General features: G+C 40.3%; 4 protein-coding genes across 4 annotated transcripts; all 4 read left to right on the top strand.

Annotated features, from left to right (window-relative positions):
* On the top strand, positions 1-3,614 carry LOC130435582 (extracellular calcium-sensing receptor-like). The gene is made up of 6 exons (XM_056766314.1): positions 1-221; positions 740-1,031; positions 1,186-1,998; positions 2,081-2,308; positions 2,433-2,556; positions 2,704-3,614. Exons 1-6 carry the CDS (start codon positions 1-3, stop codon positions 3,612-3,614), a joined length of 2,589 nt encoding a protein of 862 aa, XP_056622292.1.
* A 2,580-nt stretch (positions 3,615-6,194) lies between these two features.
* Positions 6,195-9,751, top strand: LOC130435535 (extracellular calcium-sensing receptor-like). The gene is made up of 6 exons (XM_056766229.1): positions 6,195-6,409; positions 6,720-7,011; positions 7,137-7,952; positions 8,074-8,301; positions 8,627-8,750; positions 8,838-9,751. Exons 1-6 carry the CDS (start codon positions 6,195-6,197, stop codon positions 9,749-9,751), a joined length of 2,589 nt encoding a protein of 862 aa, XP_056622207.1.
* A 2,898-nt stretch (positions 9,752-12,649) lies between these two features.
* On the top strand, positions 12,650-16,011 carry LOC130435527 (extracellular calcium-sensing receptor-like). The gene is given in 7 exon segments (XM_056766220.1): positions 12,650-12,870; positions 13,124-13,415; positions 13,596-14,024; positions 14,026-14,409; positions 14,538-14,765; positions 14,894-15,017; positions 15,101-16,011. Coding segments are annotated over 7 exon segments (2,589 nt in total).
* Positions 16,012-17,140: 1,129 nt separating this feature from the next.
* On the top strand, positions 17,141-21,674 carry LOC130435575 (extracellular calcium-sensing receptor-like). Its single transcript, XM_056766287.1, has 6 exons — positions 17,141-17,361; positions 17,617-17,908; positions 18,073-18,900; positions 18,990-19,217; positions 20,549-20,672; positions 20,761-21,674. Exons 1-6 carry the CDS (start codon positions 17,141-17,143, stop codon positions 21,672-21,674), a joined length of 2,607 nt encoding a protein of 868 aa, XP_056622265.1.
* Positions 21,675-21,775: the final 101 nt, after the last annotated feature.

The raw sequence follows: 21,775 nt of genomic DNA, 5'->3' as shown, positions 1-21,775 counted from the left end.
ATGTGGATAATTCTGCAAATTTGTCTCTTGCTGTTTTCTCAGTATATCCCTGCAGTTTTGATGAACAGTTCAGTCTCATGTCAGATACGGAGACGCTTCAAGTTGAACGGGATGTACAAGGGTGGAGACTTAATCATCGGAGGTCTGTTTGAGGTTCAGTACCTCAAAACATTCCCAGTGCTGAGCTTCAGAACAGAACCAGAATTACCACAGTGTGAGAAGTGAGTCTGGACCAAAACAACTGAAAGGACTTTTTTTAAATCCACTGTACTGTATATACACTGTCACTTGTCAGTGTTATCATGTTGGCATCTGAAACACTAGAAACAGAACTAAAATCATGCTTATAATATAAATAGAATTTGTGTGTATTCATATAGAGTCCATATTAAATGTACAAAATTGATAGTGGGATTTCTAGCAATTTCGTTATGTGCTTTTGTCATTTTATTTCTTATGTATTTTTGTTTCTTTATGAGATTAATGTATTTTTATATAGTTTTTTTAATATTATAATTTAAGTGCCTTAAACATATTCTTAGGCAACATTCTCATTTAGTTTAGGTTTTTCCAATTATGTTAAGGCAATATTTAATTTGATTTCAATAAACAGAAATGTTAACTATAATAACCTAATGAGATTGTATTTAATTAAATGTTGAGTCTGTGTTACTGTCAAAGTGTGTTACTGTTACTTAAAGCAACTTAACTTTGTTTTGTGTTGTTGTTGTTTTTTCAGCTTTTATATGACAAGCTTTCAGCAGGCACAGACAATGGTTTTTGCCATAAATGAGATCAATAATAACCCCAACCTGCTCCCTAACATCACGCTTGGATACCAAATCTTTGACAACTGTTTGCGGCTTGGAGTGGCATTACGTGCAGCCACAGCTCTGGTTAGTGGAAAAGAAGAGTCTCTCTCACATCTCAACTGTACGGGACCACCACCAGTGATAGGAATCATTGGAGATCCAGGTTCAACTAACTCTATAGCCATCTCCCGTGTATTAGGACTGTTCCGAGTGCCTATGGTGAGAGATACAATTGTATTTTTTATTTTTCATGCAGCTATGGTCCCACAATAAGAATCATACCAGATAATGTCAGAAAATTTGCAAACACAATAATGCAGTTGCTATAACATTAATAACTTAGTTGTTTTCTTTTCTCACATCTCATCATTAGGTGAGCTATTATGCCACCTGCTCTTGTTTGAGTGACAGAAAAAAGTACCCGTCCTTCTTCAGAACTATCCCCAGTGATGCCTTCCAGGTGAGGGCTATGATGCAGATCTTGACACATTTTGGATGGACATGGGTCGGTCTCCTTCACAGTGATGATGATTATGGTAAACACGCAGCTCAATCCTTTCACCAGGAGATCCAGCTGGTTGGGGGCTGTGTGGCTTTTTCTGAGATACTACCTTCTGATAACAACCCAAAGGAAATACAACGTATAATGAGTGTTATTCAGGATTCCACAGGAATGGTGGTTGTTGTGTTTTCCACTTCAAGCTATTTGTTGCCCCTTGTTGACGAGATGCTGTTGAAAAATGTGACAGGCAGACAATGGATTGCTAGTGAGGCCTGGGCAACTTCACCTGTGCTTCTCGCTCCGCGGCTGATGCCTGTTTTGGGTGGGACGCTGGGTATTGCCATCCGACGAGGAGAGATTGAGGGAATCGGTGACTTCCTGCTACACCTCCGACCTGACAATGATTCAGAAAACAGTATGGTTAGAATTTTTTGGGAGAGTATGTTTGGATGCAAGATTAAGAATGAAGGCAATGAGGGAGAAAAGTTGTGTACAGGGCAAGAGGATCTGAGCACTACAGACACAGCATACACTGATGTATCAGAGTTGAGAGCTTCATATAATGTGTATAAGGCAGTTTATGCTCTGGCACATGCACTTCATGACCTGATGCAGTGTGAGGAGGGGAGAGGACCATTCAGTGAGAATAAATGTGCTGACATAAACAACCTGCAGCCCTGGCAGGTAATAATAGGTGTAGTTATTTATAAAAAGCAAAATACACCAAAATGCAGAAAAAAAAACATCCTTTATCTAACCTGTACAGGTGGTCCATTATCTACAGAAAGTGAACTTCGCCACAGGTTTTGGGGACCGTGTGTCATTTGATGAGAATGGAGATGCTCTGGCCATCTATGATGTGATGAACTGGCAGCCGAGCTCTGATGGGTCCATCATTGTCCGAACAGTCGGTGTGGTGGATGAAGGAGCGACAACAGGGAAAGTGCTCACACTGAATGAAGATGAATTATACTGGAACTTTGACACTAGAAAAGTAATTTACATTATATTTGATTTGCAATTATACAGTTTACACCAAACTATAGATGTAATGGTCACTATAATATACATTCAGGTGCAGATACATGCAATTTTTTTTCAAACAATTTATCCTACAGCCTCCGCGCTCTGTGTGTAGTGAGAGCTGCCCTCCAGGCACAAGACGAGCCAGAAGAAAGGGCCTTCCTGTCTGCTGCTTTGACTGCCTGCCATGTGCAGATGGAGAGATTTCTAACACAACAGGTGAGGAAATGATGTTAAGAGAATATAATATTCTATATATTTATTAAAACACATGTGTTTAACATCTGTACAACCAGTGAAGATGCCACTTTCATTTGCTTGGTCATTTCGCGTTTAACAAACATGTTTGTAATTTCTCATGCACAGATTCTACTGAGTGCATACCTTGTCCAGATGAGTTCTGGTCAAACCCAGAAAATGATAAGTGTATCCCTAAAGAAGTGGAGTATCTGTCCTATGAGGAACCTCTGGGCATCTCTCTGACCACTGCCTCAATACTTGGCACTTGCTTCTGTGCTATCGTGATGGCCGTTTTTGTTCATCACCGTAACACTCCTATAGTGCGTTCAAATAATTCAGAGCTCAGCTTCCTGCTGCTGCTGTCACTCAAACTGTGTTTTCTGTGTGTGCTGCTGTTTATTGGTCGTCCACAGTTGTGGACGTGTCAGTTAAGACATGCTGTGTTTGGCATTAGTTTTGTTCTGTGTGTCTCCAGTATTCTGGTCAAGACTATGGTGGTAATAGCTGTGTTCAAGTCATCTCGACCAGAAGGTAAAAGTGCAATGAAATGGTTTGGAGCAGCTCAACAAAGAGGCACAGTCTTGGTTCTAACTGCTCTCCAGGTGGTGATTTGTGCAGTCTGGCTATCAACTGCTTCTCCCAAACCCCATAAAAACAGTCAGTACATCAGGTCTAAAATAGTATTTGAATGCGCTGTAGGCTCAGTGGTTGGATTTTCTATGTTGCTGGGATATATCGGACTGCTGGCAGCTATAAGCTTCATGTTAGCATTTCTTGCAAGAAACCTCCCAGATAGTTTTAATGAAGCAAAGTTTATTACCTTCAGCATGTTGATATTCTGTGCTGTGTGGATCACATTTGTTCCAGCATATGTCAGTTCACCAGGGAAATATGCAGTGGCTGTGGAGATTTTTGCCATCCTGGCCTCAAGTTTTGGGTTGCTGGTGGCCATATTTGCACCAAAGTTCTACATCATCATCTTACATCCAGAGAGAAACACAAAAAAAGCCATCATGGGAAGAGGCACACAAAGCTAATAGTCATGTACACTACATCATCTGATGCCGTTGGTGCTTGACAGATACATAAAATCAGTATCCATTCTTACAGTTAAAATACATTCATTATTTCCCTTCATGTTATTTACTAACATATTGAATGAACATAACATACACTAAACTTACACAAATGTTATATTGATAGTATACTGATTAAATAAATGTATTATTTGTATTTATTTGATTTCAGTAAAATATACAATAAATTGTAGATGCACATTATGCCTCTACTAATATCCCAGCCTAAAACACTCCTCTGTTGTTCAAAATTGTTGTAAAAAATCTGAGTTAAACAGTTTCACACAAATATAAATTTGATAAATTACAACTAATAAGCTCTCCTTACTAATCAAAAACATTTACTCTGTAACTTTTTATCAAAGTCACTGCGTGCAGCTGTAACACATCAGATGAGACCTGACTCTCTCGGCTGAGACTGGTTTCTCACAAAGTTTTTCATTGTTATAGTTTTGGCTTTCTCACCAGGAGACTGCTGATATAGATTAGCTCAGGGTTCTGAAAATTTCATTGACATTGCTTTAATAGAATGGTCTTACTCTTTCTATACCATGTACAGTACTGTATTCTACCTTTTTATGTTTTTGCATTTTGTTTAGTTTCTTCCTGTAAAGAAAGAAAGAAAGATAGAAAACATCTAACTGTATACTGTCCTATTATTTTATGGCTACTTACTGTATCACACAAATAAACAAAAGTATATTTAATATAAGTATTGATTCGAATTGGAATATGTCAACAGCTAACATCAAGACTTCAAATCTGTGGATAGACAAAATATTCTCTTCAAGTGCATGTAAATAACACGCGCTGTACAATATTGTGTAATACGTACGCCAAAGTGTGGTTTTGTGTGCATACAATACGTTTAATTTTGCATGCATATGATACGCCATTTTGGTGTGTGTGTATTTTAAACAGGAGTTTGTCTCATTGACATGTCCCCTTACCCAAACACTAAACCTAATGATAGCGTGTGTGCATATTATAACCTATACCCTTACCAAACCCTAAACCTGACAGTATTATTTAAATTATTTCAGTGTTTCCTCTTTATTTACGTTTTAAAATGGCTGCGCTCCACCCAGGTGCAAGCAAACATTGGCCTATCCTAGCTTATGCACGCAAAATCGAATTTTGGAGTACGTATTACACGATAATGCAACAGCTTGTTATTTATATTCAGTTGATGAGAACGGGTTGAAATATGAGCACATCTATTTAGGAGATAGGTTTTCGAGTTTTGTTTTAAACAACACAAGAATGTCTATTCAGAATCAAGCATTTTAGAGAGTCAAAGGCTAAGATGACATAAAAACTTTAATATATTACACAAACAACATTATCTACGATAAAGCAGTATGTCTGAGCTTTACAGCTGTATTTTAAAATCTGAACTGGTTTGTGGGATGCAGGCCCAGAAGCTGATTCTGAATGACATCATCATGTGCAGCATAGTTGTCCGATGTAGAAGATGCTAAGCACTAGTGGCTGCAGTCTGTACTGTATAAAGCTGAGATCTAAAAACAAAGGACACTGGGTAAATTGGTATGTGTGCATGATCACTATGTTCACACATACACCCATGGTGACATTCCTGAACAACAACAATGACAGGAGAGCAGCACAGCATAAAAAATAATGAGATTGCATGAAATATTGTTCTGTTTCTGTTTATAAGAGCAGGATTTACATCATTTCAAAACCGCCCATGTGAAATGAAACTGACGTGTCATGAAGACAGAAGCTCTTAGTCCAAAACAACCCAAACAAACTGGGTGCCTGACGATCTAACACATAATCTAATGACACACTGCCACCCACAGGGCCATTCTAGAAACACAATTATACTCAATGATAAGACAAGCCTGATGTACACAATCACCCTGGGCAGCATGATGTATACTGAACAAGTTCAACCTTTAGACAAACCTACACATTTTTTTTCTTTTATTATTATCCAAATAATGAAAATAAAATAATCAAAACTATGAGAAAGTTTCTGCACAAAAGGAATTTAGTGACCAAACAGAAAATGTGCACTATACTCTACCTGTGCGCTAGAATTTTTTTAAAAACATAAAAAGATTGCACAATATACTGTATTAATACAAATAAATGTTAAGTATTCATTTTTACACCGGTTTACATGTGTTTTAAATTTTGCACTGCATTGCATTGTTTTATCATTAAAGGAAATGTACGCAAAATAAACGGATAACAATGAATGTCATTTTATATTATTATGTGCGCCACAACGACTTTTCAGTCGTAGGGAAACAAATTTAAACGTAAAACTATCTTTAATGAGCTGATGTGTAATACAATAAAAGCAACTGAAACTACATCATACATCAGCTTTAACTAAGTCGCTATTCTCCAAACTACATTTCATTTTCAAAAAGCATTAAGAGATTTCCTGAGAGGCCCCACCTACTGTTTAAAGCAAAACCCCATACAGTGCAATCCTTGATATAAATAAAAGAACCGAATGGGTATGATTCAACTGAGAGAGAGAGAGAGAGAGAGAGAGAGAGAGAGATGTGGATCACTCTATGTCTGTACCTGTCCATTAACTGCATTTCTTTAGTGTCAGTGGTCAGTGCAGGCACCTGTCGGCTTCAAGGACGCTTCAAGTTAAACGGGATGTATCAGGATGGAGATCTCATACTCGGAGGCCTGTTTGAGGTTCATTTTCTCACAGTGTTCCCAGAACTGAGCTTCAGAACTGAGCCAGATCCACCGTACTGTGAACAGTGAGTCTGGAGCAAAACTGAATAAGGACAGCTGGGCATGAGAGCAAAAAACAAATTAAAAGAGACTAAAGAAAAATGCTTTTTTAGCAATTGCAAATAGTTTTTGTTGGTATGTGCTTTGATAAATGTAGAAACAAACATGTGCCTTCTGCAAATCAAATGAAAATTATAATTCATGATTGACGGATCTTAAACAATACTTAAAGTAAAAAGATTGATTTTATGTTGGATCTACAGTACAGTATCTATGAATTTAATGTATCTTTGTAAATCAACAATGAAATGTCATTTTTCCCTTGCATTTTTCTAGATTTGATATGGCAAGCTTCCAGCAGGCACAGACTATGGTTTTTGCATTACAGGAAATCAATAAAAATCCCAGTCTGCTGCCTAACATCACTCTTGGTTACTATCTGTATGACAATTGTGTAAAACTCGGAGTGGCGTTTCGTGCTGCAACAGCTCTGGTAAGTGGGACGGAGGAGTCCATCTCCGACCTCGACTGTACCGGACCACCACCAGTCATTGCTATTGTAGGGGATCCAGGGTCCACACACTCCATTGCGATCTCTAGTGTGCTGGGGCTGTTTCGAGTGCCTATGGTAAGATGTAAGCTATATTTTTTAAGCGTTAAAAAACAAATGAATGGATTAATAGAGACAATTTTGTAAAATATATAACAAATTTTTAGACTTGATTTGATTTATATTTGTGTCTCTTCTATTAGGTGAGCTACTTTGCCACCTGCTCCTGTCTGAGTGACAGGAAGAAATATCCCTCTTTTTTCAGAACTATCCCCAGTGATGCCTTCCAGGTGAGGGCTATGATGCAGATCTTGACACATTTTGGATGGACATGGGTCGGTCTCCTTTACAGTGATGATGATTACGGAATCTATGCCGCTCAGTCCTTCCACCAAGATGTGCAGTTGTTTGGAGGGTGTGTGGCTTTTTCTGAAATGCTGCCCCGTGATAACAACCGTAGAGATATACAGCACATAGTGGGAGTGATTCAGGCCTCTACGGCTAAAGTGGTGGTTGTTTTCTCCACTGAGGCTTATCTGTTGCCTTTAATGGATGAGGTGGCCCTGCAAAATGTGACGGGCAGGCAGTGGATTGCAAGTGAAGCTTGGGCCACTTCTCCTGTGTTTCACACTCCACGTCTTCTGCCCTTCCTGGGGGGCACACTGGGCATCGCCATCAGACGTGGAGAGATCCAGGGACTTCATGACTTTTTGCATTTCCTCCGTCCTGACAATAATCCAAAAAACAACATGCTGAGAATCTTTTGGGAGATAATGTTTGGATGTAAATTTGAAACTCCAGACATAGAAAAAGGAGAAGAAATGTGTACAGGTCAAGAGGATCTAAGCAGCACAAACACAGCATACACTGATGTATCACAGTTGAGAGCTTCATATAATGTGTATAAGGCAGTTTATGCTCTGGCACATGCACTTCATGACCTGATGCAGTGTGAGGAGGGGAGAGGACCATTCAGTGAGAATACATGTCTTGACATAACCAACCTGCAGCCCTGGCAGGTAAGACCGAATAAAAAACACAGCATTGCAAATAAACTGCATATTAGAAAAATCTTTTAAAAACCGCATACAAAATGTTTTGTTTACAAACCAAATTTATAACTGTCTGTTACCTGTACAGCTGGTCCATTATCTACAGAAAGTGAACTTCACCACAGGTTTTGGGGATCGTGTGTCATTTGATGAGAATGGAGATGCTCTGGCCATCTATGATGTGATGAACTGGCAGCCGAGCTCTGACGGGTCCATCATTGTCCGAACAGTCGGTGTGGTGGATGAAGGAGCGACAACAGGGAAAGTGCTCACACTGAATGAAGATGAATTATACTGGAACTCTGATACAAGAAAAGTAATGTACTCAAAACAACACAGAACTATAATAAAATCTGATAATAGATTAATGTAAAGTGTATTCTTTGATTGTTCACTATAATGTCCTGTGGTATATCCAACAAACACACATCACTGATGAGTAATGACAGATGTTGTTCCCCCTTAGTTCCCAAGGTTTGTGTGCGCATCGTGTTATTTTTTTGTGCAGATGCCATATCAATTTAATACAAATAACTGAAGCACAAATGCACAATAATGAAGAACTAATGTGAATTACAACAGAAAAACACATTAATGCTTGTGTGTAAAATAATAGTTGACGTACTGTATGTTTCCTTCAGCCTCCGCACTCTGTGTGTAGTGAGAGCTGCCCTCCAGGTACCAGACGAGCCAGAAGAAAGGGCCTTCCTGTCTGCTGCTTTGACTGCCTGACATGTGCAGATGGAGAGATTTCTAACACAACAGGTAAGCAATTATGGCTGGCAAATAAAGAAGACTTCTCCTACATATTGAATGTATTTTTCACTTTAATTTTCTTTCGCACACCTACAGATGCAAATGACTGCACAGTGTGTCCAGATGAGTTCTGGTCCAATCCAGATAAGGATCAGTGTATACCTAAAGAAGTGGAGTATCTGTCCTATGAGGAACCTCTGGGCATCTCTCTGACCACTGCTTCACTACTCGGCACCTGCTTCTGTGCTCTTGTGATGATCATCTTCGTTCATCACCGTAACACTCCTATAGTGCGCGCCAATAATTCAGAGCTCAGCTTCCTGCTGCTGCTGTCACTCAAACTGTGTTTTCTGTGTGTGCTGCTGTTTATTGGTCGTCCACAGTTGTGGACGTGTCAGTTAAGACATGCTGTGTTTGGCATTAGTTTTGTTCTGTGTGTCTCCAGTATTCTGGTCAAGACTATGGTGGTAATAGCCGTGTTCAAGTCATCTCGACCAGAAGGTAAAAGTGCAATGAAATGGTTTGGAGCAGCTCAACAAAGAGGCACAGTCTTGGTTCTAACTGCTCTCCAAGTGGCAATATGTGTTGTCTGGTTATCGACTGCATCTCCAACACCCCATAAAAACAGTCAGTATATCAGGTCTAAAGTAGTGTATGAATGTTCTATTGGTTCAGTGATTGGATTTGCTGTTCTTCTAGGTTACATTGGCTTTCTGGCGGCTGTAAGCTTCATGTTAGCTTTCCTGGCAAGAAACCTTCCTGACAGTTTTAATGAAGCAAAGTTTATAACCTTCAGCATGTTGATATTCTGTGCTGTGTGGATCACATTTGTTCCAGCATATGTCAGTTCACCAGGGAAATATGCAGTGGCTGTGGAGATTTTTGCCATCCTGGCCTCCAGTTTTGGATTATTAGTGGCTATATTTGCCCCAAAGTGCTACATCATCCTTTTACGTCCAGAGAGAAACACCAAAAAAGCCCTTATGGGAAGAGCTATGCAAGAGAAATAGAAAACAAATTCTATACACTTTTACTGTAAATTTGTAAAAATGTCAGTAGTTTAGTGAATGTGTTTGAGGCATGCATGTAAGTTATTTTGGCCATGCTGGTGAGTCTAGCTGAAATAAATGTTTAAGTTACAATACACTTGATTTCTTCAATTTTTATCTCATTAAAATCATAATAAAACATATGGATCACCTGAGTCCGGGACGTTCATTCACGCTTAACCATCTGTGTTCAGAGCATCAGAGCATTTAATTTATGTTAGTTTATGCCACAGCATGTACTGACATTTAAATATGACATTTATTAATTTGGTGTAATATTAATGTAACAAGTAATCAATTAAAAAAGTTGTATATTATATTGTAATATGATTATTTTATTGCTTTATTAACTAATGTTAATTTATAGCTATTGCATGCACTTATGATAATGAATTTGATCTTTTTGTGAGTGTTGCTACTTGGTAAACTTTTCCTGTGGTCCAAATCCTTATTAAATATTTTTCTTTATAAGACAGGTTCTCAAAGTCGAGTCAAGTCAACTTTATTTATATCCGTTTTTTACAATTTTCATTGTTACAAAGCAGCTGTACATGAAACATATTAAACACATATGAAACATACAGGGATGCCCAGACTTCCCTCTCCCTAGACACTTCCTCCAGCTCTTCCGGGGGGATACCGAGGCGTTCCCAGGCCAGCCGGGAGACATAGTCCCTCCAGCATGTCCTAGGTCTTCCCCGGGGTCTCCTCCTGGTGGGACATGCCCGGAACACCTTCCCGGGAAGACGTCCAGGGGGCATCCGGAAAAGATGCCCGAGCGACCTCAGCTGTCCACTCTCGATGTGGAGGAGCAGCGGCTCTACTCTGAGCTCCTCCCGAGTGACCAAGCTTCTCACCCTATCTCTACGGGATCGCCCAGCCACCCTGCGGAGAAAGCTCATTTCGGCCGCCTGTCATCCGGGATCTTGTCCTTTCGGTCATGACCCACAGCTAATGACCATAGGTGAGAGTAGGAACGTAGATTGACCGGTAAATCGAGAGCTTCGCCTTGCGACTCAGCTCCTTCTTCACCACGACAGACCGGTTCAGCGACCGCATTACTGCAGAGGCTGCACCGATCCGTCTGTCAATCTCCCGTTCCATCCTTCCCTCACTCGTGAACAAGACCCCCAGATACTTGAACTCCTCCACTTGAGGCAGGGACCCTCCACCCACCTGAAGTGGGAAAGCCAACCTTTTCCGACTGAGAACCATGGCCTCAGATTTGGAGGTGCTGATTCTCATCCCAGCCGCTTCACACTCGGCTGCAAACCGTCCCAGTGCATGCTGAAGGTCCTGGTCTGATGGGGCCAGCACAACAACATCATCCGCAAAGAGCAGAGATGAAATCGTGTGGTCCCCAAACCCGACGCCCTCCGGCCCCTGGCTGCACCTAGAAATTCTGTCCATAAAAATTATGAACAGAACCGGCGACAAAGGGCATCCCTGCCGGAGTCCTACATGCACCGGGAACAAGTCTGACTTACTGCCGGCAATGCGAACCAAGCTCCTGCTCTGGTCATACAGGGACCGGATAGCCCTTAGCAAAGGGTTCCGAATCCCATACTCCCAGAGCACCCTCCACAAGATGCCGCGAGGGACACTGTCGAATGCCTTCTCCAAATCCACAAAACACATGTGGATTGGTTGGGCAAACTCCCAAGAACCCTTCAGCACCCTGGAGAGGGTATAGAGCTGGTCCAGTGTTCCACGACCTGGACGAAAACCACACTGTTCCTCCTGAATCCGAGGTTCTACCATCGGCCGGATTCTCCTCTCCAGTACCCTGGCATAGACTTTCCCGGGGAGGCTGAGAAGTGTGATCCCCGATAGTTGGAGCACACCCTCCGGTCCCCCTTCTTAAAAAGAGGGACCACCACCCCGGTCTGCCAGTCCAAAGGCACTGTCCCCGACCGCCACGCGGTGCTGCAGAGGCGTGTCAGCCAAGACAGCCCCACAACATCCAGAGACTTGAGGTACTCAGGGCGGACCTCATCCACCCCCGGAGCCCTGCCACCGAGGAGTTTGTTGACGACCTCTGTGACTTCAGCCCGGGTGATGGATGAGTCCGCCTCCGAGCCCTCAGCCTCTGCTTCCTCAATGGAAGACGTGACGGCGGGCATTGAGGAGATCCTCGAAGTATTCCTTACACCGCCCGACGATATCCCCGGTCGAGGTAAACAGCTGCCCCCCTCACCTGTAAACAGCGTTGGTAGCGTTGACTAAATCTTGGTGTTTCAAGTCTTACGAAACCTTTATCCTGACCCACACTCTTACCCTAACCTTACTCTAACTATCTAAACTACCTATGATTGTTAAAATGTACGAAAAAACATGTTTGGGTAATGACGTCAGACTCGAAACACCAAGGATTTAGTGAGAGGCGAATTTTTTCTATGGAGGTTGTGTTCAACCTATTAATGTCGTCATAGATAGGTGCATTCCAGAAACTGCCGTTCACTGGGCCTTGTGTCAATAACAGTAATCTCAGTGAAAAGGGTGTTTTCAGTATTAACACTTACACTTGTGTGAATACGATTCCCACTTATATAACAAAAGCTTGACTTAAAATTGTGATTTTAATTCATGCCTCCTTTAAGAAAAAATGTGTGGCTGTAATAAAAATCTATAATAATTTGGCAACATTGGTTATCAATAAATTGAATGTTCAATACTGAAACAAATTGCCTGAGCTATTTTAATTATAACAATTGAGGGATTCCCGGTGACGTCCTAATTTCCACTCATGCCTGTTTGGCACCTCCCGCTTTTCTAAAAGTTACACCCTGCTCAACGTTATCATAAATTTGTGAGCAAAGTGAGTGAGTAGGAAAGAAAGAGTGTAAGTGACAGAGAAAGATGTGGATCCCTCTAAACATCTGCTTGTATCTGTCCTTAAACTGTATCTCTGCAGCTTTAATCCTCAATTCGAGTTCTTGTCAGCTTCAAGGACGCTTCGAGTTAAATGGGATGTACAAGGATGGAGATCTTATACTCGGAGGCCTGTTTGAAGTTCATTTTCTCACAGTGTTCCCAGAACTGAGCTTCAGAACTGAGCCAGATCCACCGTACTGTGAACAGTGAGTCTGGAGCCAAATGGAATAAGGACAGATAATGGGAACATCAGAAAAACAATATATGCATATATGTAAAATTGCTCTTTAAAAATGACATTTACTTAACTTTTTTGTAATTTGCTACTGTTAAGTTTCTAAAAGGATGTTGGAAAATATATATACTGTAGGCCTATATGGCATTGTGTTGATGATTCTCTTATTTCTCTTAATAAGAATTATAATGGCTTCGTATTAAAATGTGTGTTTGTTTTTCTAGATTTGATATGGCAAGTTTCCAGCAAGCACAGACTATGATTTTTGCGATAGATGAGATCAATAAGAATCCAAACCTGCTGCCAAATATAACTCTTGGTTATCATCTGTATGACAACTGTGTTATGTTGGGAATGGCGTTCCGGGCTGCTATTGCTCTGGTTAGTGGGACAGAAGAGTCCTTTTCCAACCTCAACTGTACTGGACCACCACCAGTCATTGGAATTGTGGGAGACTCAAATTCCACTCCTTCAATAGCGATCTCCAGTGTGCTGGGGCTGTTTCGAATACCTATAGTAAGATGTGATGAAATTCATGAATAATACAATACACTTCGCTCCACATTTATATGTTTTGTTTTAAAAGGAAAAAATTGTGCAATTATCCTAAATCTCTGTCTTTATATAAATCCTCAAATGCAAGAATTTGAATACGAATTTGAGTATGTACCATATCTCTTTCTTTTCCTTTATTAGGTGAGCTATTTTGCCACCTGCTCCTGTCTGAGTGACAGGAAGAAGTATCCCTCTTTTTTCAGAACTATCCCCAGCGATGCCTTCCAGGTGAGGGCTATGATGCAGATCTTGAGACATTTTGGATGGACATGGGTCGGTCTTCTTTACAGTGATGATGATTATGGCACCTATGCAGCACAGTCCTTTCACCAAGGGGTGCAGTTGTTTGGAGGTTGCGTTGCTTTTTCTGAAATCCTGCCTCTTGATAACAACCGCAAAGATATTCGGCATTTAGTGGGAGTTATTCAGGACTCTACAGCTAAAGTGGTGGTGGTGTTTGCCACTTCTACTTATCTGTTGCCTTTAATGGATGAGGTGGCTTTACAGAATGTTACGGATAGGCAGTGGATAGCAAGTGAAGCTTGGGCCACCTCTCCTGTGTTTCACACTCCAGCGTCTTCTGCCCTTCCTGGGGGGCACACTGGGCATCGCCATACGGCGTGGAGAGATCCAGGGACTTCGGGATTTTCTTGTTCGTCTCCTTCCTGACAATGATCCAAAAAATAATATGGTGAGAATCTTTTGGGAGAACATATTCGGGTGCAGGTTTAAGACTGAAGGCAGTCAGGGAGAAAAAGCATGTACAGGTCAAGAGGATCTAAGCAGCACAAACACAGCATACACTGATGTATCACAGTTGAGAGCTTCATATAATGTGTATAAAACAGTTTATGCTCTGGCACATGCACTTCATGACCTGATGCAGTGTGAGGAGGGGAGAGGACCATTCAGTGAGAATACATGTGTTGACATAACCAACCTGCAGCCCTGGCAGGTAACATTAAAATATATAGTCACATAATAACACAAACACAGAAAAAAACATTAAAGCAAAGATGCGCATATTGAGAAAAGTATTCATTCTGATTCTATTTCACACCTGTCCTGTCTAAAAATGTACAGCTGGTCCATTATCTACAGAAAGTGAACTTCACCACAGGTTTTGGGGATCGTGTGTCATTTGATGAGAATGGAGATGCTCTGGCCATCTATGATGTGATGAACTGGCAGCCGAGCTCTGATGGGTCCATCATTGTCCGAACAGTCGGTGTGGTGGATGAAGGAGCGGCAAAAGGGAAAGTGCTCACACTGAATGAAGATGAATTATACTGGAACTCTGATACAAGAAAAGTAACTTACATTATATTTGATTTGAAGTATATTTAAAAAATACTATGGTGCGTAATGGTCACTAAAATATTATAGAGTCTATATTTGACAGACACATGTATCACTTCTTCCAATGATGTATCCATTAGCCACCACGCTCTGTGTGTAGTGAGAGCTGCCCTCCAAGCACCAGACGAGCCAGAAGAAAGGGCCTTCCTGTCTGCTGCTTTGACTGCCTGCCATGTGCAGATGGAGAGATTTCCAACACAACAGGTGAGGGTTTTATGATTCATATGAAGAATGTTGCTATGTTTCCATGTAACTTCCTTCTAAATTCTCTGTTTTACACATCACAGATGCAAATGAGTGCACAGTTTGTCCAGATGAGTTCTGGTCCAATCCAGATAAGGATCAGTGTATCCCTAAAGAAGTGGAGTATCTGTCCTATGAGGAACCTCTGGGCATCTCTCTGACCACTGCTTCACTACTCGGCACCTGCTTCTGTGCTCTTGTGATGATCATCTTCGTTCATCACCGTAACACTCCTATAGTGCGCGCCAATAATTCAGAGCTCAGCTTCCTGCTGCTGCTGTCACTCAAACTGTGTTTTCTGTGTGTGCTGCTGTTTATTGGTCGTCCACAGTTGTGGACGTGTCAGTTAAGACATGCTGTGTTTGGCATTAGTTTTGTTCTGTGCGTCTCCAGTATTCTGGTCAAGACTATGGTGGTAATAGCCGTGTTCAAGTCATCTCGACCAGAAGGTAAAAGTGCAATGAAATGGTTTGGAGCAGCTCAACAAAGAGGCACAGTCTTGGTTCTAACTGCTCTCCAAGTGGCAATATGTGTTGTCTGGTTATCAACTGCATCTCCAACACCCCATAAAAACAGTCAATATATTAGTTCTAAAGTAGTGTATGAATGTTCTATTGGTTCAGTGGCTGGATTTGCTGTGCTTCTAGGTTACATTGGCTTTCTGGCAGCTGTTAGTTTTCTGTTAGCTTTCCTGGCAAGAAACCTTCCTGATAGTTTTAATGAAGCAAAGTTTATTACCTTCAGCATGTTGATCTTCTGCACTGTGTGGATTGCGTTTGTTCCAGCATATGTCAGCTCACCAGGGAAATATGCAGTGGCTGTGGAGATTTTTGCCATTCTTGCCTCTAGTTTTGGAGTATTAGTGGCCATATTTGCCCCAAAGTGCTACATCATCCTTTTACGTCCAGAGAGAAACACCAAAAAAGCCCTCATGGGAAGAGGCTCAGAAAAGTAATAATTTTCCTTTGTATGACTGTGACATGAAATTGTAATTGACACTTGGCTTGTTTCTACCTTTTTTTAAAATCAACATGCCAGTTTATTCGTATGATTGTAGTTAATAGCATATAGAGTATTTCCTCCTTTTTCTATGTAAATAATACAAATATATGATTTAAAATGTATTCCAAATAAAAAAAAAACTAAGAACAAAAGACTGGAGTGTTTGTCAGAACAATCTGTATTATAGAAAGATACTTAACAGGCAATTCCTAAAAAATAGCTTTAATTTAGACTTTGAGTCATCACATACAACAAACGTGAACAAGTGATAATGTCAATTTTAAGTTAACACAAAACACACAAAAATCATTATACTTACAAGTAACAGCACCTAATGGTATTTTTTAGTCTTCCCAAGTCATTCCCAAATTTGTCTTAATTTTAAAATTTTGCATTTTTTGTTTCTTCTGAATCCCATGAATGGGGGTTGGTGGGAAATGGTAGTTCTTTTATCCACCATTGACTACGATAGTAGTACAAATTACAATGGTAGTCTAAAGTATCCCTGAACTGTTTGCTTTCCTACATTCTTCAAAAAATCTTCTTTTGTGTTCATCAGAACAAAAAAAATTATGCAGATTTGTAACAACTTGAGAGTAAGAAAATGATGTCAGAATATTTATTTTTAGGCAAACTGTTCCTTTAGTACGACTTTAACTCATTTGGATCTTGTTCCATTGACTGTATTTTTCCTTTGAGAGACAGGGAAGGGCATGAGTGACATCTAGAGGACATTTTATTGAAAATACTGTTATAGAAAACACAATGCAAGTAGGTATTCAGTTGAACAGGTCAATAAACAAAACATAATTACATCATTTGTTTTGTTTTCATTTGAAGATCGATTTTGTATTTATCTGTTTCATTCGGCAGCAAAGTACAGAGCAAAAAAAACACAGTTGTTATTCCTTAAAACAAGTTCTATGATTAAAAAAAGATTCAAAGAGTTACTATCTGATTTCCATCAATGCCCATCTGGCACCGCCTGCACTTTTAAAGCAACACCCCATTCAACATTCGACATAAATGTTTAAGCCAACTGTGTGAGAGGGCCAAAGAGAGAGAGAGAGAGAGAGAGAGAGATGTGGATCACTCTGTATATTTGTATATGCCTGTTCTTAAACTGTATTTCTTCAGCTGTAATCGCTGACCCGGCTACCTGTCAGCTCCAGGGACATTTTAAACTGAATGGAGTGTACCAGGATGGAGATCTTATACTCGGAGGCCTGTTTGAGGTTCACTTTTTCACAGTGTTTCCAGATCTGAGCTTCACAACTGAGCCAGAACCACCGTACTGTGAGAAGTGAGTCTGGAGCAAAACTAAATGCTCAACTATAAAGAAAAGAGAAAGATGACTGCAAGGTTTTTGTAATTATAGAAAGTTCTGTTTTTCTCAGTCTCACTCTGTCATTTGGGAGCAAAAATGCTGTGTTACAACAAATACTTGTGTGTCCATACAAATTGTCCTGTAAATTGAAAAAACGTTTTGTTATGTGTTGGTGCTTCTGTTTTATTGTCTTCAAATCAGTTATATCCTCATTTCTCTTGCTTTGTGTAGATTTGATATGGAAAGTTTCCAGCAGGCGCAGACTATGATTTTTGCTATAGAAGAAATCAATAAGAATCCCAACTTGCTGGCTAACATCACTCTTGGTTATCATCTGCATGACAACTGTGTTATGTTGGGAATGGCGTTCCGGGCTGCCATAGCTTTGGTCAGTGGGACAGAAGAATCCTTCTCCAACCTAGACTGTACTGGACCACCACCAGTCATCGGAATTGTGGGAGATCCAGGATCCACTCCATCGATTGCCATCTCCAGTGTGCTGGGGCTGTTTCGAGTACCTTTAGTAAGATGGGATGAAAAAAGTAAAATTGGATATGATGTGTATTTATGCTATGCAGTTCTTGCAGTTTTTTCACAGTTTTAAAATTTTCAATCATAATCAATCATACAATTATTATTTTATTTGTCTTTTCTTCACTTTCTCCATCTAATCTGTACCCGCAATAGGTTAGCCACTATGCCACCTGCTCCTGTTTGAGTGACAGAAAAAAGTACCCGTCATTCTTCAGAACTATCCCCAGTGATGCCTTCCAGGTGAGGGCTATGATGCAGATCTTGACACATTTTGGATGGACATGGGTCGGTCTTCTTTACAGTGATGATGATTATGGAAAATATGCCGCTCAGTCCTTCCATCAGGAGATGCAGTTGTTTGGAGGCTGTGTGGCATTTTCTGAAATTCTGCCTCATGATAACAACCGCAGGGATATTCTGCGCATAGTGGACGTGATTCAGGCATCTACCGCTAAAGTGGTGGTTGTTTTTTCTACTTCTTCATATCTGATGCCCTTAATGGATGAGGTAGTGATGCAAAACATGACAGACTTGCAGTGGATTGCAAGTGAAGCTTGGGCCACTTCTCCTGTGTTTCACTCTCAGCGTTTCCTGCCCTTTCTAGGGGGCACACTGGGCATCGCCATCAGACGTGGAGAAATCCAGGGACTTCATGACTTTTTGTTCCGCCTTCGGCCCAGTAATGACCCAAGGAATAACATGTTGAGAATTTTCTGGGAGAATATGTTTGATTGTAGTTTTGAGACAGGAGGCAGAGAGATAAACGGAGAGCAATTTAAAAAGGTCTGTTCAGGAGAGGAAGATTTATACAGCACAAATACAGTGTACACTGATGTTTCAGGGGTGAGACCAGCCTATAATGTGTATAAGGCAGTTTATGCTCTGGCACATGCACTTCATGATCTGATGCAGTGTGAGGAGGGGAGAGGACCATTCAGTGAAAATACATGTGCTGACAAAAATGATCTGAAGCCATGGCAGGTAAGAAAAATAAAAAAGATTGTCCAAAAAAACATATTTAAAAAAATCACATTTACATTAAACAACTGTCCTTTCTGTAACCTCTACAGCTGGTCCATTATCTACAGAAAGTGAACTTCACCACAGGTTTTGGGGACCGTGTGTCATTTGATGAGAATGGAGATGCTCTGGCCATCTATGATGTGATGAACTGGCAGCCGAGCTCTGATGGGTCAATAAAGGTTTACACAGTCGGTGTGGTGGATGAAGGGGCAGCTACGGGGAAAGTGCTCACACTGTATGAAGATGAATTATACTGGAACTCTGATACAAGAAAAGTAAAGTAACATTTCATGTTAACATTACTTTTCGAAATTGTATGGATAGAGCAATGCTTTCCATATTTCTTGTGATTAATAATACACCACTACTAACATTATTGGTAACACTTTGCATTAAGGTTCCCTTCCTAAAGCATTTATAAATGTGTTCATTAATGATTAACACGTCATTTACAAATGCATTATAAAGCAGAAAGGGGGATTCTAACAAACTACCTGCCAAATAGTAGGCCGTTTTGAACTTAATAAGTGTATTTATTCCATATTTATTAGACTCCAGATTCATGATTATCTTGGCGTTGTTTGCAAAATAGGCTGCGAGACGTAATAAATGGTTCAGACGAATCCTCTTTATTAAGGCACACTTTCATGGTTTGCTATCATATTATTACACTTCACATTTATAAGTTAGGTGTTTGAAGTTGTGAATGAATACTTCACAGGCGTCCACTTTTCTTTAAAGTGTACTTTCATGGGATGTCAATACTTCTAAATGTATGATTCACATTATTAGATGTAGCCTTGTGAGCAAGCATTCTGTTTCTACAATAAATAATAAATAAATGTTTTCAGGTTTTGATTAATTATTGGAAGTAATTGAATCATTAATAAAACATTATAAACAAACAAGACTACCTTTATGCATTTAGTGTTAAAAAGTGAACAAAATTTATCTTGGTAAGCAAGAAACAACTGCTTTGGATAAGCATCATGATCTGAAGGCATTCTGGGGGGCACCGTAAAACATTCAGAATCTGATTAAGTAAGCAACATGGTTTGAAATGTGACATAAAATATGAAATATATCATATTAAAACACCCTACAGTCTCCAGTCTGAACGCCTATTTTGCAAATAAATAATAAATAAATACATTTATTAAGCATTTATAACGTGAGTCCAAAATGGCCCACTATTTGGCAGGTATTTCGTTAGAATCATTTTTATTTACGCAGTTAAAACTGCTTTATAATGCAGAAATGACTTATTAATCATTAATGAACATATTTATAAATGCTTTATGAAGGGAGCCTTAAAGTCTTTCTGGTAAAGGAGGGACTTTCAATTGTATTGTTTTTATCCTACACTAATTACATTATTTATTTCCTAACATGGGTTTGAAATTAACCTTTTCACAAATCACCAATATGACTTCTGATATTTTAAGTTACGGGGCATTACGTATTTGTATTAATTTGTTGACCGGTGTTCATTTCAAACCCTGTTCATAACACTTCAATAACCTAACTTTTAGGATCAGCTTTAAATTATTTGAGCTATTAAAGATAACTGTATTAACTAAATGATAACAGATGATGTCCCTGACAGCCTCCACGGTCTGTGTGTAGTGAGAGCTGCCCTCCAGGCACCAGACGAGCCAGAAGAAAGGGCCTTCCTGTCTGCTGCTTTGACTGCCTGCCATGTGCAGATGGAGAGATTTCTAACACAACAGGTGAGGGTATTATGATTCCTATAAAGAAATCAATGTTGCTACGTTTCCATGTAGTTTCCTTCTAAATTCTCTGTTTTACACCTCACAGATGCAAATGAGTGCACAGTGTGTCCAGATGAGTTCTGGTCCAATCCAGAAAAGAATCGCTGTGTCCCAAAGGAAGTGGAGTATCTGTCCTATGAGGAACCTCTGGGCATCTCTCTGACCACTGCTTCACTACTCGGCACCTGCTTCTGTGCTCTTGTGATGATCATCTTCGTTCATCACCGTAACACTCCTATAGTGCGCGCCAATAATTCAGAGCTCAGCTTCCTGCTGCTGCTGTCACTCAAACTGTGTTTTCTGTGTGTGCTGCTGTTTATTGGTCGTCCACAGTTGTGGACGTGTCAGTTAAGACATGCTGTGTTTGGCATTAGTTTTGTTCTGTGCGTCTCCAGTATTCTGGTCAAGACTATGGTGGTAATAGCCGTGTTCAAGTCATCTCGACCAGAAGGTAAAAGTGCAATGAAATGGTTTGGAGCAGCTCAACAAAGAGGCACAGTATTAGTCCTCACTGCCCTTCAGGTGGTGATTTGTGCAGTCTGGCTATCAAATGCTTCTCCAACACCCCATAAAAACACCCAGTATATCAGGTCTAAAATAGTGTATGAATGTGCTGTTGGTTCAGTGGTTGGATTTGCTATGCTGCTGGGATATATCGGACTTTTGGCAGCTATAAGCTTTCTGTTAGCCTTTCTGGCAAGAAACCTTCCTGATCATTTTAATGAGGCCAAGTTTATAACCTTCAGCATGTTGATATTCTGTGCTGTGTGGATCGCATTTGTTCCAGCATATGTCAGCTCACCAGGGAAATATGCAGTGGCTGTGGAGATTTTTGCCATCCTGGCTTCTAGTTTTGGATTACTGGTGGCTATATTTGCCCCAAAGTGCTACATCATCCTTTTACGTCCAGAGAGAAACACCAAAAAAGCCTTAATGGGGAGAGGCACAGAAAAGAAATAGTTTTGCATGTTACCTGTTATATATCTATAAACTCTGAAACTGTCTCCTGCTTATAGACATATGCAAAAGTGTTCATGATACACATTACTGTCAATTTGTTA

This window comes from Triplophysa dalaica, chromosome 14 (genome assembly GCF_015846415.1).
Source record: "Triplophysa dalaica isolate WHDGS20190420 chromosome 14, ASM1584641v1, whole genome shotgun sequence".
NCBI classification, from domain to species: Eukaryota; Metazoa; Chordata; class Actinopteri; order Cypriniformes; family Nemacheilidae; genus Triplophysa; species Triplophysa dalaica.
The sequence above is the reverse complement of the archived record's forward strand: the minus strand, read 5'-3'. Positions and strand labels throughout refer to the sequence as shown.